At 40.0% G+C, this 14,887-nt stretch overlaps 1 protein-coding gene across 2 annotated transcripts; it reads left to right on the forward strand.

The window, feature by feature from the left end:
• Window positions 1-140: 140 nt before the first annotated feature.
• Window positions 141-14,173, forward strand: exosc10 (exosome component 10). 2 transcript variants are annotated; one of them, XM_060881824.1, is made up of 25 exons: window positions 141-270; window positions 1,915-2,051; window positions 2,335-2,458; window positions 2,669-2,770; window positions 2,926-3,079; window positions 3,333-3,441; window positions 3,557-3,632; window positions 3,745-3,855; window positions 4,006-4,149; window positions 4,846-5,036; window positions 5,110-5,266; window positions 6,442-6,590; window positions 7,147-7,197; window positions 7,796-7,907; window positions 8,368-8,415; window positions 8,525-8,600; window positions 10,518-10,630; window positions 11,461-11,553; window positions 11,647-11,715; window positions 12,256-12,349; window positions 12,434-12,507; window positions 12,911-13,133; window positions 13,625-13,686; window positions 13,768-13,841; window positions 13,959-14,173. In XM_060881824.1, the coding sequence occupies exons 1-25, from the start codon at window positions 151-153 to the stop codon at window positions 13,987-13,989; spliced, it is 2,694 nt and encodes an 897-aa protein (XP_060737807.1). In that variant the 5' UTR covers window positions 141-150; the 3' UTR covers window positions 13,990-14,173. The 2 variants fall into 2 exon arrangements, with proteins under 2 accessions (XP_060737807.1, XP_060737808.1); XM_060881825.1 differs by having other exon boundaries at window positions 10,521-10,630.
• The last annotated feature ends 714 nt before the right edge of the window (window positions 14,174-14,887 follow it).

Genomic DNA, 14,887 nt, shown 5'->3' on the forward strand with positions numbered 1-14,887 from the left:
TTGACTCTTGACTTGTTATTTTGTTGCGCACTTCTCGGCCACCGTCAGCAGATGGCGCTATCGTGTTTACACTAAACTGTCCCTTCTTTATCCGTAGAAGAAGAAGCTAAAATCTCTGTGGCTGTTCTCGCGATATTTATATTTGTCAGCATGGACGCGTCCATGAGCCGTGGTGGTGCTCGTGAAAGAGAAAACAGCACAAATAAAGATGCAGATTCAGACACAGCGGAGTTTTGCCCAGGTTTTAAAGACGTGGATGCTTTTGTTAAGGTTAGTGGGCATTTAAATGTCCTTTTGTTCGATTTCCGGCCTTATTAAAGCGTTCCTTTCGTAATATTCTTATATAAAGCTCTGTATATTTATAATATAAGATAATATACTATTTTGGGGTGTGCTGTTAAAGGGAAAAGAGAAATAACGGATTTAGTGTTTGCTGCGTTCCTTCTGCCTACGGAAGCCCCAATAGGCCAAACGCGTTCATTTGGTTCCTTCGACTTTTCCTTTGATCAGGATTTACATTTGACTTGCTCTCCACAGAACATATTTATTTGTCATCTCGACTTCTGCGTCCTCTGGAACAATAATAAACCTCTTATGCTGAAGTATGTTGAGCAACATTTATGTGTATATCAGGGAAAAAAATATTGCAATGACACTCCTTTATTCTGAAGACCATCCAAAGGTGTTAAATTCATGTGTCATTCAGATTAATGTGGAACAAAGATTTCATACAGCACACTGTGGACTAAGTGGCCTTGCGACACATACTATATATATATCGCAGAAAGTTTTGGGACGTCTGCCTTTACATGCACATGAACGTGAATGACTGTTAATCTTTAGGGTTTAATATAGAGTCGGCCACCATTAACAGCTATAACAGCTTCACCTCTTCTGGGAAGGCTTTCCACAAGGTTTAGGAGTGTATTTGTCCATTCCTCTAGAAGCACATTTGTGATCAGGCACTGATGTTGGCTGAGAAGGCCTGGCTCATCGTCTTCGCTCTAATTCATCCCAAAGGTTTCTATCGGGTGCAGGCCAGTCATGTTCCTCCACACCAAACTCACTCATTCATCTCTTTATGGACCTTTATGAATCAGTCAAGTTCCTCCACACCAAACTCACTCATTCATCTCTTTATGGACCTTTATGAATCTGTACTAAGTATGGAATATTTATTCATTCATTCATTCATTCATTCATCTTCTACCGCTTATCCGAACTACCTCGGGTCACGGGGAGCCTGTGCCTATCTCAGGTGTCATCGGGCATCAAGGCAGGATACACCCTGGATGGAGTGCCAACCCATCGCAGGGCACACACACTCATTCACTCACGCACTGGGGACAATTTTCCAGAGATGCCAATCAACCTACCATGCATGTCTTTGGACTGGGGGAGGAAACCGGAGTACCCGGAGGAAACCCCCGAGGCACGGGGAGAACATGCAAACTCCACACACACAAGGCGGAGGCGGGAATCGAACCCCAACCCAGGAGGTGTGAGGCGAACGTGCTAACCACTAAGCCACCGTGCCACCGTGCCCCCATGGAATATTTAGTAGTGAGGAAATTTCACGAATGGACTTATCATGGTACATGCTTGAATTTACTGAGCTCCTGAGAGTGACCCATTCTTTCACAAATGTTTGTAGAAGCAGTCTGCATACCAATGGGCTTGATTTTATACACCTTTGGCCATGAACACCTGAATTCAATGATTTGGAGAGGTGTGCCAAAACTTATGGCAATGCAGTGTATATAAGATAATATTTCAAAATGCCCATTTTGATGTGTAGATATTATTTAATGTTACTTTTCTTACTTGCGTTGCTGTGTCAACTTGAATTTGACCTAACAATGGATTAGTAAAGGTACACCTCATCATATCGTCTCATCTACTTTCTCCTCACAGTATGGCCTCGGTACCGTCATGACTGGGACTAAAGCGTCTGCCAGTTTGCCACAAGCAGGAGACGAATATGACTTTTACCGGAGCTTTCCGGGCTTCCGGGAATTCTGCTCGGCGCAAGGAGACCGACTTTTACACTGGTATGAGGGAACGTTTGAGGGAGTCATTTTCTCCTAACAACATCCGTATGCATGTAACGATCTAGGGTTAGATAGTTAATTATCACATGGATAATAAAATAAAACGTCATCCTATTAAAGTAGTTTTGGCAGAATAAAAGTCCTTGGCCGAATGCATCTTAGATGCTGGTTCTAATCATACGTAGTCTTCACAAATGAGATGTCATGACCCGAAGGTTTGGCATCCGTTTTATGAGTGCTCACGATTTTTATGATTTTTTTTGTGCTGTTTGTTTTTGTTCAGTATGAGTCAGTTGATGCAGAACCATGGCTGCAGACCTCACCTGAGAGACCGGAGCAAGCTGACTGGCCTGGAGGAGCACTTTGACACTGTGGTAGATGCAAACGACGTCATTCTGGAGAAAGTGGTATGAGCAGCTAATCTCTCCATCTCTCTTTCTCTCTGTTCTCCACTTGCATGCAGCATGGTGAAACATGGCCATCACTGTGATTGAGCTGTGGACCCACCCAGAGTAATGCAGCTGTGTTGAACATGCCTTGTGAGAGCTGTTTTGTCTGTTCTTGTGTTTTTGTGAACATATTTATAAATATAACCTACTAATTCTGCCTTCTATCAGGGGATCTTGCTGGACGAGGCGTCCGGAGTGACCCGGTCGCAGCCTGTTATGCCTGCAGGTTATCAGCCTCCCAAAATTGTCGTGTCTAGTTGGAATCGAAAGGTGAATGTGATGTTTTTTTACTCTGTGCTAATAATAAACAGAATTGTACAACATAAATGATACATAAATTCTGTTGGATTCGTTGTCTCTTCACCTTACTTGAGGTTTCTGGGGTAATCGTAACGTAACTGTTGTCCAATGTCGCTTCTGTACAGGGAGGTGACCGCAGTGCCGAGACGTTCCGCCTGCTTCACGCCAAGAACGTTCAGCGGCCGCAGCTAAAGTTTAAGGATAAAGTCGACAACAGCAACACACCCTTCATCTCAAGAATCTTCATCAAGCCCAACGCGTTAAAGCCACTGGCTCCATGTGAGTTTGACCTTTAAAAAAAAAAAAAAAACTCCTGATGTTCTTCTGCAGCAAATACAACCAACAATTTTCAACCAATACAACATCTTTGAAATCCAGAAACGTGCAGACGCGTTTGATTGGTCATTTCTGCTATAAATACTGCCAAAGTGCCTCATAAGCCACCATAACAAAAGTGGGATAGAAAATGAGGCTGTGGGAGAGTGTGGTTGTGTTTTCTGTGTGAGGGTGAAGGTGTTCATGTTCTGGACAGATTTTAGCAACAAACACCTGAGGAAGGAGAGGCCCGAGGACTCGGACGTACCCGTAGCACTAGCTGACTTCATCCACCAGCTGAGAAACCAAGAGCACAATGAAGACATGTAAGTGTCTCTGACTTCACATCTCAACGATTATGATTTTTTTTTTTTATTTAGGACATATCAATATCTTTACTAATGACTGTTCTGTCCTTTCTGATATTATGGAATCTTTTAGGTTTTCTCATCCCTACCAGTATGAGCTGGACCACCTGGTCATGCCAGAGAGTCTCCAGAGTAAACCTGAGCCACAGGTCTCCGTCTCGTCTCATCATGTCTCACCTCTCATCTGTCTCAATAGTTTTATTACCGTTTCAACCAAACCAATCCAAAACTAACATAAAAAAAAAAACAATCCACTTGCAGATGTATAAAGCTCTATCAGAGACGAGTTGCCAGCTCATCAACACCTTAGAGGATCTGGCTGCTTTAAACGAGACGCTGAATAAGACGACAGAGTTTGCAGTGGACTTGGAGGTACGAATGAGTGTAAAGTGTTTGATAAGATTTCTTTGCACGTACAGATTCGATGCAATACACACACAGTGTTGCCCCAAAAAAAAAGTGCCACACTGAAAAGCAAATCTTTTCTTATTTATTGTTTTGCTCTTCTTTCTCCTCTCCCAGCACCATTCCTACAGAAGTTTTTTGGGAATCACGTGCTTGATGCAGATCTCCACCAGAGAAGAGGATTTCATCATCGACACCCTTGAGCTGCGCAGCGAGATGTACGTTCTGAACGAGAGCTTCACTAATCCCAGCATTGTGAAGGTGAGTTTTTGCCAATTTGTCTCTAAGACGTGCGTCACAAATCGCTTATTTATGACAATTCCGACATAGACAAATGCACGCTACAAACCCATCACTGGTGCACTTATTCAACCAAAAACAAGAAGTGTGGAATGTCGGACAATTTATGCACTTAACTCTTACAGCTTTGCTTATGTAGCACAAGGAGAATAAAATGTCTTGTCCACCAGATTGGCGACAGCCATCTTGGAAACGTCTTTTAAATTGGCTTAATGCTGAAAAAACAAATCAAAAGTTTTGTTAAAGCTAGCGACTTCGCATTCCGTGTGTTGGACGTCATTTTCTCATCAACAAGGAAACAGCGTATACTTCTGATTAGTTCTCTTGTGGCCCATTTTTTAGATGGTGCTCTTCTTCTAAACTGTGTAGTGTAATAGTACATCGTTTGGGACACTGCTCGTGTTTTCAGTGGAGCATCCTCTTTGGACACAGTCATCGCTTTGGGCTCTAGATGCTTTTTTTTTTTTTTTCAGGATCTTCTAAGTAAAGCAGACGAAAGTTGAGTGAGCAGTGATAATGCCGCTAGATGGTTTCACAGACCGATCAGATACGAGTGCGAGGCTTGAAGCGCTTGCTTTGCTCTGCTGAAGCTAGTCATTTGTTTATCTCTGTGCTTTATTTTTTTTCCCCCCTGAACATTTGCTCCTGTTCTTGAAGGTCTTCCATGGCGCCGATTCGGATATCGAATGGCTGCAGAAAGACTTCGGCCTCTACGTGGTCAACATGTTTGACACTCACCAAGCTGCTCGATCACTCAACCTCGGCAGAAACTCGTTAGATCACCTCCTCAAAGTCTTCTGCAACGTGGACTCAAATAAACGCTACCAGCTCGCCGACTGGAGAATACGGTAATGCGGAAACGACTATGAGGAATCTTACATTTTTAATGCATTCACATTTTGATGATGTGATGCCTCTCAGACCCTTACCACAGGAGATGCTCGAGTATGCTCAGGCTGACACGCATTACTTGCTCTACGTGTACGATCGTCTAAGAGCAGACTTGTTTGACGCGGCTAACGGACAGCCTTCGCTCATACAGCTCGTCTGGTCCAAAAGCAAAGATCTCTGCCTAAAGGTACAACTGTAGTAGTATAATGATGTTTTTTTTTTTTAGATACTACGTACAGTCATGGCCAAGTGTTGGCAGCCGTGAAGTATTTCTCACAGAAAAGTATTGCAATTACAAAAGTTTTGCTATACACATGTTTATTTCCTTTGTGTATATTGAAACAACACAAAAAAAACGGGAAAAAAAGTAAATACTTCATTTTCTGGAAAAATTGCAGGGGTGCCAACACTTTTGGCCATGACCGTATAAAGAAAGCATGTTTATTTCTTTTCTGAAACCAAAAATGGGATATAAAGATATTGATACCAGCTGAAAAAAACATTCATGCCCCTTTTCCACCAAAAAGAACCAGGTGCTGGTTCAGAGCTAGTGCTGGTGCTGGTTCAAAGTTGGTTCCACTGGTGAACCTTATAAGAACCGGTTTGCCTTTCCATCAGTTAGAGAGCCATCACAGAGCCGAGTCTGACGTCACTGTATACGTGTCACGTTTCGCAGCAACGTTAGCGCAACAGCGGCAAACACAATCACATCAATGGTGGATGTTGCTTTACTGTTAATGCTCATGGCTTTGTGAACCTACATTAGCATCCAAACACGGCGAATCCAACGTGTACGTGCAGCTCGAAGGTTGTAATCGAGAAAGTGCATAAGGTTATTTTATCATGAACACAGAAAAAAAAGTTAGCCTTATCATGTAGCTACCTACTATCATGTGTGCTGATAATTGATCATATTACGGTAAAGTAAAAGTGTATTAAACATTAGTATACTTAAGGTACATTATCAAATGCTAATTATTTATTTATTTGTTTGTTTGTTTGTTTGTTTTATCCTGGTCCAGAGCCGGTGCTTTGGCTGTCGAAAAAGAAAGAACTGGCTCTAAATTAGGCTCTGGCTCCGAACCAGCACTCAAACTGCCTCTGTGGAAAAGTGGCATAAGTGCTCACTATGGTGATAGGCCATGAAGGAGCTTTGTGGAATTGTGCTGCTATAAATAAATAAAATAAAATACTATAGATATAATATATATAAGTTACTATAGAACTAAAGTTTTTGGCTAGACTTGAAATCTGGAAACGCTGAGTTGAAAATCCAGATTTTGCATTTTTGTGGCAATGGTTTGTTTCTTTATCTATAACCATATTTCATTTTGTATTAAAATATTTTCCTTTTTTCCCCAGAAATACCTGAAGCCCATCTTCACTGAGGAATCATATATGGAGCTGTACAAAAGGCAGAAGAAGAGCTTTAACAGCCAGCAGATAACCGCCTTCCGTCTCCTGTATGCCTGGAGAGATAAACTGGCAAGAGTGGAAGACGAGAGCACCGGGTGAGAACACACACACACACCCACACACACACCCCTCCTCAGTATACAAGGGAAATTCGATGTATTTAATTGAATCAGTGAAATCCTAGATCACTTCTTTCTTGTATAATCGTACATCAGATATACCAGGACAATGTACGACTCTGTACACAACAGATTTGTTAAAGATCTTCCAGTTCGATTCATTACATCTGGTCTTTAGTCAATACACAGTTGTCGGATTGTTTACGACTGTAGAAAGGACATTATACAGTACATAATAAAACTCTCCGGTGTTTATAACGGTTTATAATCACACCCTCCAGTGTCACCCAAATGAATAGGAGGTTCACGTTTGGGTCTGGTTTCTCTCAAGGTTTCTTCCTCTTCCATCTAAGGGAGTGTTTTTCTCACCTCAGTCAATATAATTAGGTCTAATATTGATCTTGAACTTCTTGTTCTATATTTATTATGTCCTGAAAAGCTGCTTTGAGACAACATTCATTGTTAAAAGCACTATTCAAATCGAATCGAGTTGATCTGATGTGATAATAGTGCTTCTCTTTTAACTTTGCAGATATGTCCTGCCCAACCACATGATGGTGAAAATTGCTGAGGAGTTGCCCAAGTAAGTTCTGCCCCTGGCTTTGAGGGAGTTCTTTTAGACAAACGGTCCCCAAACTTTTGTGGACCTCGGACCGGTTTCGTGTAAGACATAATTTCACGGACCGGTGGCGGGTGTAGTTGGTGGTGTTGGGGTTATGTTTACAAATGGATTGTGGATCCATGTGATATTTTCTATTGAATATAGTTTTCTTTTTCTTGTCAGTCGTAGACTCTTCTTCTGTCTCATCCTTCGGCCTTTTCTCCCATTTTAGCTAGTTACGGGTTAACAGGTACACGTCAAACGTGTCAAGAGGAACAGACAAATGTTGTAAAAAGAACTTATTGTTTTTTTCCAAATAAAACAAAAATAAAATAACACATTTTTTCTGTGTGGCTCACAACTATATGACCCACGGTGGTTAGGGACTACTGTTTTAGATTAGAGCGTTAGCAAACAACATTCCATCATGTTCAGGGAGAATGTCAGCGCCACAGACACGAGTCAGCCGTATTACATTAGCACATGAAGGATTAGCACAGGTTTTGTAGAACATTTGGTATAGTACTGGCATCCTGGCCTGTGGAGCGGCTGTAGTTTGACATGCTGTGTTTGGTTAAAGGGAGCCGCAGGGCATCATCGCTTGCTGTAACCCCACTCCGCCACTAGTTCGCCAGCAGATCAACGAACTCCATCAACTCATCAAGCAAGCCAGGGAAATCCCACTGCTGAAGGTGAGCCCCAGTCTGGATACACATTTAAAAAGCATGTTATTGTTGTCCTGTTCAGTCAGAATAAAAATGGTCTCTAAATTACTAGCTAAACAATGACGCCTGATCAAAAGTGCTTTCATTGTTCTGCATTTTTTTGGTGGGAAAATTGTGAGCACACGATTCTTCTTTTAAACTATTACCACTGGAGACTCGTATGTAATTGCTTCCTGTGAAAACTGTACTTGTGTTTGACGTACGTGAGTCAAAGAGGGCTTGAGATGAACGTGTGGTGTGATGTCACACGACACATCCTGGCCTAAATCTGCAGAAAATCTGCAGTAATTTTGGAAACTAAAGTTCTTCTGAAACTCTAGTGTTTGCTTGATATTAGGTATTAGGTTCAGTTCTACAATTATCCTGGAGTGTCTGCTTAGTAAAGGAACTTGTAATGAATCTTGTAACGATCTTGGTTTCTTCTCAGGCGGAGCTCGCGGCAGAAAAGAAAAAAACACTGACACCTAAACGAAAGGTTTGGCGAACTTTTTTTTTTTTTTTTTAAGCCTATGCGTGTGCAATTTAAAAATGAATGGACATGAGGAAATCTGGACAGAGCTGTAATAATGTGGTGTTTTTTGCAGTCTGAGTCGACATTGTTTGGGCCCCATGACATCTGCCGTACGTCTGAAAGTGACCTTATGGAGCTCTCGTCTCACGGTACGTCCTGTTCTTGCAGACTAAAATTTATGTAACTTATTTACATATTTATTTACATATGAATAATGGAAATACCAGTAAGTGAACGATAGTCCTCAGTGCCGCTGGGTCTTGTAGGATTTGTTGTCTCCGGCACACTTGCGCTTGTTTGTCCGTCTTCGATGTTCTTGTTGCTTGGTTCATGTGTGCTGGGAACTCGACGACAGTACAACATCCCTGAGGACCGTGATATGAGACACCGGTGTAGATGTGCTTGTGTTTTAGTATCCTAAGGCACCGGAGTTGAAAGTGGATTAAACATAAATGTTAGCTTCTGGGTTTTTACAGCTTGGTTCTCCCTGAAGAAGAATCTGTTATTTATTTATTTATTTTATTTTTTTAATTGTTATTTTTTTTTAATGTTGCTTTATTTGTTTTGCTAAAGAGCAGGCAATGTTTTTTTTATTTTTTTTTTTTATAATAATTATTATTATTAAATATTATTAAAATGGCCAGAGTCACAACTGTGAGTTTTTAGCTGATTTCAATTTTCAAAATAAAGTAAATAAAAAGAATGAAATAGAATTATAACAGTAAAGGCAGACATTTGAATAATGTCGTCTTGGACCTAATGTGTTGCCAATTATCAATCTTTTATATTGTCTGCATTTAATAATGTAAGAGAAATATTTCATATTTGAATCAGTTATGGTTCTAAAATAAAAAAGGCAAGGCAAGTTTATTTGTATAGCACATTTCATACTCGGAGGTCATTCAAAGTGCTTTACATAGAAATTAGAAAACAGTTTATAAGAGAGAAAAAAAAAAAATGTAAAAATAAGAGACACACAATAAAATCATAATAAAAACAAAGAACAATTAAAGAAAATAAATTTGATTTTGATAAAAACAGTTTAAAATATGTTAAAAAGATTAAAACAGGAGTAAAAGTGATTTGGATAAAAAGTGCAGTCAGTGTGAAGCAGCACAGTGCTCATTTAGTAAATGCAGAGTTAAACAGATGTGTTTTTAATCTTGATTTGAAAGTGTCTACTGTTGAAGCACATCTGATCTCTTCTGGAAGCTGATTCCAGCTATAGGTGGCATAATAACTAAATGCTGACGCACCTTGTTTTGAGTGAACCCTTGATATCTCTAACTGACCTGATCCTAATGATCTGAGTAGTCTGCTTGGTTTATATTCAGTTAGCATATCTGTAATGTATTTCGGTCCTAAGCCATGAAGTGATTTATAAACGAGTAACAATACTTTAAAATCTATTCTAAATGTAACTGGAAGCCAGTGTAAGGACCTGAGGACTGGAGTGATGTGCTGAGATTTTTTGGTTCTGGTCAGAATTCTGGCAGCAGCGTTCTGTATGAGCTGCAGCTGTCTAATGGTCTTTTTGGGGATCCCAGTAAGGAGTCCATTGCAATAATCCACCCTGCTGGTGATGAAAGCATGAACAAGTTTCTCTAAGTCCTGTCTTGAGACAAAACATCTAATTCTGGCTATATTTCTGAGATGGTAGTAAGCTGATTTGTTTATCGCTTTCACATGACTACTGAAATTAAGGTCAGACTCTAAAATTACACCAAGATTTCTGACTTTATTTTGTGTCTTTAGACCCAAAGAAAGTCTTTAAAGAAACCTATGTTGGTTCTTGAGATTTATTTCGGTTCAGTGGAGTCTCTGGCTGTAAAAGGGTTGAGAACCTCAGATTTCTAAAATGCAGACCTGTTTTTTCGTTTATGCCTCAAAGCAACTTGATCTGAATCAACATCTGGATATCAGTAAAAAAAAAATAAAAAATAAGCAGTGACACCAGAGAGCGGGATTATAAATCATTGTGTACACAGATGAGTGTCACTCTGAAGGTGTATTTCCAAGCAGCAGTTCATTTTACACCAACTGAACTTGTAACTTCTTTTCGGTAGAAGCCCCGACCAAACGTGGAGTCCTTTTCTCAGAGGAAGATGATTCACACCTTACCGATGACCTGACGTCTCTGAACGGACTTGTAGCTTGTGCAAAAATCCCCCTCTTCTCGGTAAGACCTTTATAAATACACTCGCCTTCTCGTTCATGCAATTATGAGCTCGAACGATCATGTGGGAGCAGCATAATGCATAAAATCCTCAAGGTCTACAGCTTCGTTTACTGCTCACATCAATACAACTGTGTTTTCAGTGAAGTTTATGGCATGGTTGCTGGAGTCAGACCGCATGTTATTTTAGAAACTAATATGAATCTTAACTTCAATATGCCCACATTTCTAAGACTTTTCTAAAAGTCTGTACCGAGCTCATTAAATCGGACAGTTGAAGACCAGGGAGAAAAAGACATGGCTGTCATTGTCAAATTTAGATCTATTTAAAGATTTCGTCCTGAAACTACATGATATAATTTTATTTATTTCCTTTTTTTTTAAACACACGACTGACTGGTTGCAGAAATAAACGAGTGTGTTTGGTATTTTGTGAGTGACTCGACCCAGACTCATCATCGGTCATGATTTCTAGCACCAAAAACACACGTTTGTGGGATCTGAGTGAAAGTTCAGAAGCACTTCTAGGGCTATTAAAAGTACTAAGAACCTTAACAGATATGTCACTGCACTTGGGTTTATTTGTAGAAGGAAAATTCATATCAGCAACAAAACTGCAAACCAACAAATAGGAGAATCTTTAAGGTTGATGTTTTTTTTTACACTAACCCCAAGTCTTAGATCTACAGCATTCTCAGGTGACCATCACCTTTAAAAAAAAAAGAAAATAAAATCGTGGTTTTGCAACTTGCTTTTATTATTTTTTTTCTATTTTTTTTTTCCATTTGAAAGACCAAAACATACAAGTCTCATTATTGCCGCTTGTGTTACAGGAGGAAGAGGAAATCCCTGAACCCACAACCCTTACCGTGGCCCAGCAGAAAGCACGGAGCATCATGGAGTCTTTTGAGAATCCTTTCAGAATGGTGCGATGCATGTGGAATTGACATGAGCTGGCCATGATTAGATTCCTATTAAACTGTAATGTATTTCCTGATATTTATATCCTTCTCTTATAGTATTTACCTTCAAAGGATATACACATCTCCAAAAACGCAAAATACGACCCTTCGACCAAGATTTATGAGGTAAATATCAACCGTATGGAACAAAGATCTACATTGTATAAGCCACCGATTAAAACAGATTTTTTTAAAAACGCACAGGTGATAAAACCCAGTCAGATTTTGTAAAATGGATTCAAAACGTGGCCTGTACAAAAAAGCTGTCTGTACAAACAAGACCACAGAAGACTGTTTAAAGAATGACATCATTGCTAAACGCCTTCTGGAACTTCAGTCGTGTTTAGGAAATGGGCAAGACCTTTTAATGTGCAAATTTTTAGGGAGAGAAACTATTGTGAAAGAAAAACAGGTCTAAATAGCAGTCCTGAATGGTGTGATTCCACCTCGCCTTCAGATCGACTCATCAGGCTTTTAGTCATATCCAGCAAAGAAAAGAATCATTTAATTATAATCTGAATCTCAATGAATTCTTTATGCAAAAATGATAATAGCAGAAAAGAGCCATTCAAGATTAATATTTAGGATGCACTAAATGTAAGAGAGTTTACTGTACTTTGTCCTATGAACATTTGATCCTTTTTCCTTCCTGCTTGTCTAAAACAGATCAGAAACCGGTGGAAGCTGCAGAGTGTTGAACAGCATCAGAAGGAGGCTCAGGCTAAACAGCAAGCGAAAGAGCGGGCCAAGAAAGCCAAAAGTATTATACAGTGTTTTTGTTTCATCTTAACCACTCTGCAGTAGCGTGTCCTCTGTGCTGAATGTTCTTCTGAATTTCTTTCAGAGGAGCGTAAAAAAGCCAAGCAGAGCTATCAGGAGTCCCTGCAGAATGTCTCTACAGTCAGGCAACAGGTCCAGGTGAGGAGCTCTGAAATCTGTCTGTCGGCCCGCCCGTCTGTCTGTCTGTCGGCCCGCCCGTCTGTCTGTCTGTCGGCCCGCCCGTCTGTCTGTCTGTCGGCCCGCCCGTCTGTCTGTCTGTCGGCCCGCCCGTCTGTCTGTCTGTCGGCCCGCCCGTCTGTCTGTCTGTCGGCCCGCCCGTCTGTCTGTCTGTCGGCCCGCCCGTCTGTCTGTCTGTCGGCCCGCCTGTCCGTCCGCCCGTCACTTTCTCTATCTATCTTTTTCTCTCTCTGTATCTATCTACCTCTCTTTTTATTTTTCCATCTAATATCTCTCGTTTGCTTTATCTGTCTGTCTAGAAAGGAAAATTTTTTTCCTGGTTTTCCTCCTCTAATCCTTTCCATCTTGCTCACTCTGTCATTAGGAAGCTAAGCAAGGAGGACAGAAAAGGGAGCGGGTTACAAGTGAACCAAGTGATCAAACATGCAAACCGAAAAAGAAAGCGATGAAAACTCAGAAGTCTGCCACCGCTTCTCCTGCAACATCTGAAGCGAGCCAGAAACAAGAGCTTGAAGATCCTCAACAGGCCTCGGCTGCTGCCTTCACACCTTACGATTACAGCCAGACCGATTTCAAACTCTTTGCAGGTATGATGGATTTCCGGGCCTGGGCCTTGTTATAAACTTCCCCTTTACTACATGACCGTCAGAGCCACTTGCAGTATAAAGGGAAGATCCTGAATTATGAGTGGCTTACATCATGTTGCTCTTTTTAAAGGAAAGTGTGTGTGAGAGATGCCATGGTAGGGGTGGGGCTTCCAGGCAATGTTGGTTAATATTGTTCAAACATTCACATATCAGTCTGGATTTATATGTAGTTTGGATCAACTGCCATTTTACTGAGTGAGAAACAGACCTCACTTTTAGCTTATTTTTGAGTGATAGTGTACCACAGTTAAATTGTAGAACTCTTTATAGAGAAGATAAAATTATATTGCAAAAGATTTGGTTTCGCAGTGAGCACAGCTACACATTTTTAGCTCATTTATTTGTATATCTGACCCACAGTCGTCTGGTTGCTGTGCGGGATTTTGCTAATTCATGTTCTTCTTGTCACAAATGTTTATTCTGTTGTTTAGGTAAACCCAAAGACTCCACACAGTTCGATCCAAACAAACAGGCTAACGAGCCCAGACGCAAGGTAAAAATAAATGGTACATTATAGATGATCTGTAGTCCGTCAGTTGATGATCCCTGATAAATATATTTATTTATTTTTCAGAAAAACCTTAGAGGAAATAAGCAAAGTGCCGCTGGAGGCCGAAGCATGTCTTACCTGCCTGCAAAATCTGACAGGTATTGAAATCTATGTCTTTTTGTTTAAAAGCCTTTCTTCAGTTTCTTGTAATGAGTTGTGTAACTTAGAAGTAGCTCTGTCTCTTTATTTTTACATTTTTTTTCTATGTTTTTCAGGGGATTTCGTCATAACTGGCCCAAAAGATAATCTCCACAGGACAACATGCCTCCTTTTTTTTGGTTTTGTTTCATTTAATTTTTTTTTGTTTTGTTTTTTAATGTGGGTCTTTTTATCTATATATTTTATATATAGTACATTTGGGGGAAATGATGCACAATGTTGTATTAAAATTGTGGAAGACCTTTCATTAAAATTAACCTTATAAATATTATTTCTTTTCTGAGACTTTTTATAAGCTATTTTTTGCTACAAAACATCTGGACATGTCTTAATAAACAAACAGGGACCAAATTTCATGTTAACTGATTAATGGTGCATTTTATTGAATTATTTCTAAAATAAAACATTGCAGCAAGAAAATGTGGTGAAATTAATTAATTATTAGTTGGATGCGAGTTAGGGCTTACCACCTCTATTAAAACAGCTAAAGCATTTCAATTTTACTGGATTATCTATACATTTACAGCATTTAGCAGATGCCCTTATCCATAGTGACTTACAATTTATACAAGTGAGAGTTAAGGGCCTTACTCAGGGGCCCAGAAGTGGTAATTTGGTGGAGCTGGGATTCAAACTCACAACCTTCCACTCAGTAGTCCAACACCTTAACCACTAGACTACCATATCCCACATCTATAGTTGTATCGGTCTTAAGGTGAAATATTAGGCTGTTTTATATGCATTTCAAATAACTAATATACATTTCTCTAAATAGCATTAAGTTTAATCCCACATTTTTCATTTGGAGCTTCTCACTCTTTTTGCACACAAAAGTACTTAACGTTCCCCTTGTGACTTAAGCATATTAATTTTATAGTTTCATCAAGCTCCTGTATAAAGTACCAGGCTTATTGTGAATCGATTTATTGGAGCAATCTTACTTTTTAGCCCTTAATGTTGAATTTAATGTGAATGACATCCTGTT

Source organism: Tachysurus vachellii, chromosome 11 (assembly GCF_030014155.1).
Source record: "Tachysurus vachellii isolate PV-2020 chromosome 11, HZAU_Pvac_v1, whole genome shotgun sequence".
NCBI lineage: Eukaryota > Metazoa > Chordata > Actinopteri > Siluriformes > Bagridae > Tachysurus > Tachysurus vachellii.

Bases quoted from the DNA above. Each gene is read 5' to 3' on its own strand.
- exosc10 (XM_060881824.1), top strand. From the start codon at position 151: ATGGACGCGTCCATGAGCCGTGGTGGTGCTCGTGAAAGAGAAAACAGC. The intron at 3,080-3,332 runs GTGAGTTTGACC...TGTTCTGGACAG, and splicing joins GTTAAAGCCACTGGCTCCAT to ATTTTAGCAACAAACACCTG. The intron at 8,601-10,517 runs GTACGTCCTGTT...TCTTTTCGGTAG, and splicing joins TATGGAGCTCTCGTCTCACG to AAGCCCCGACCAAACGTGGA.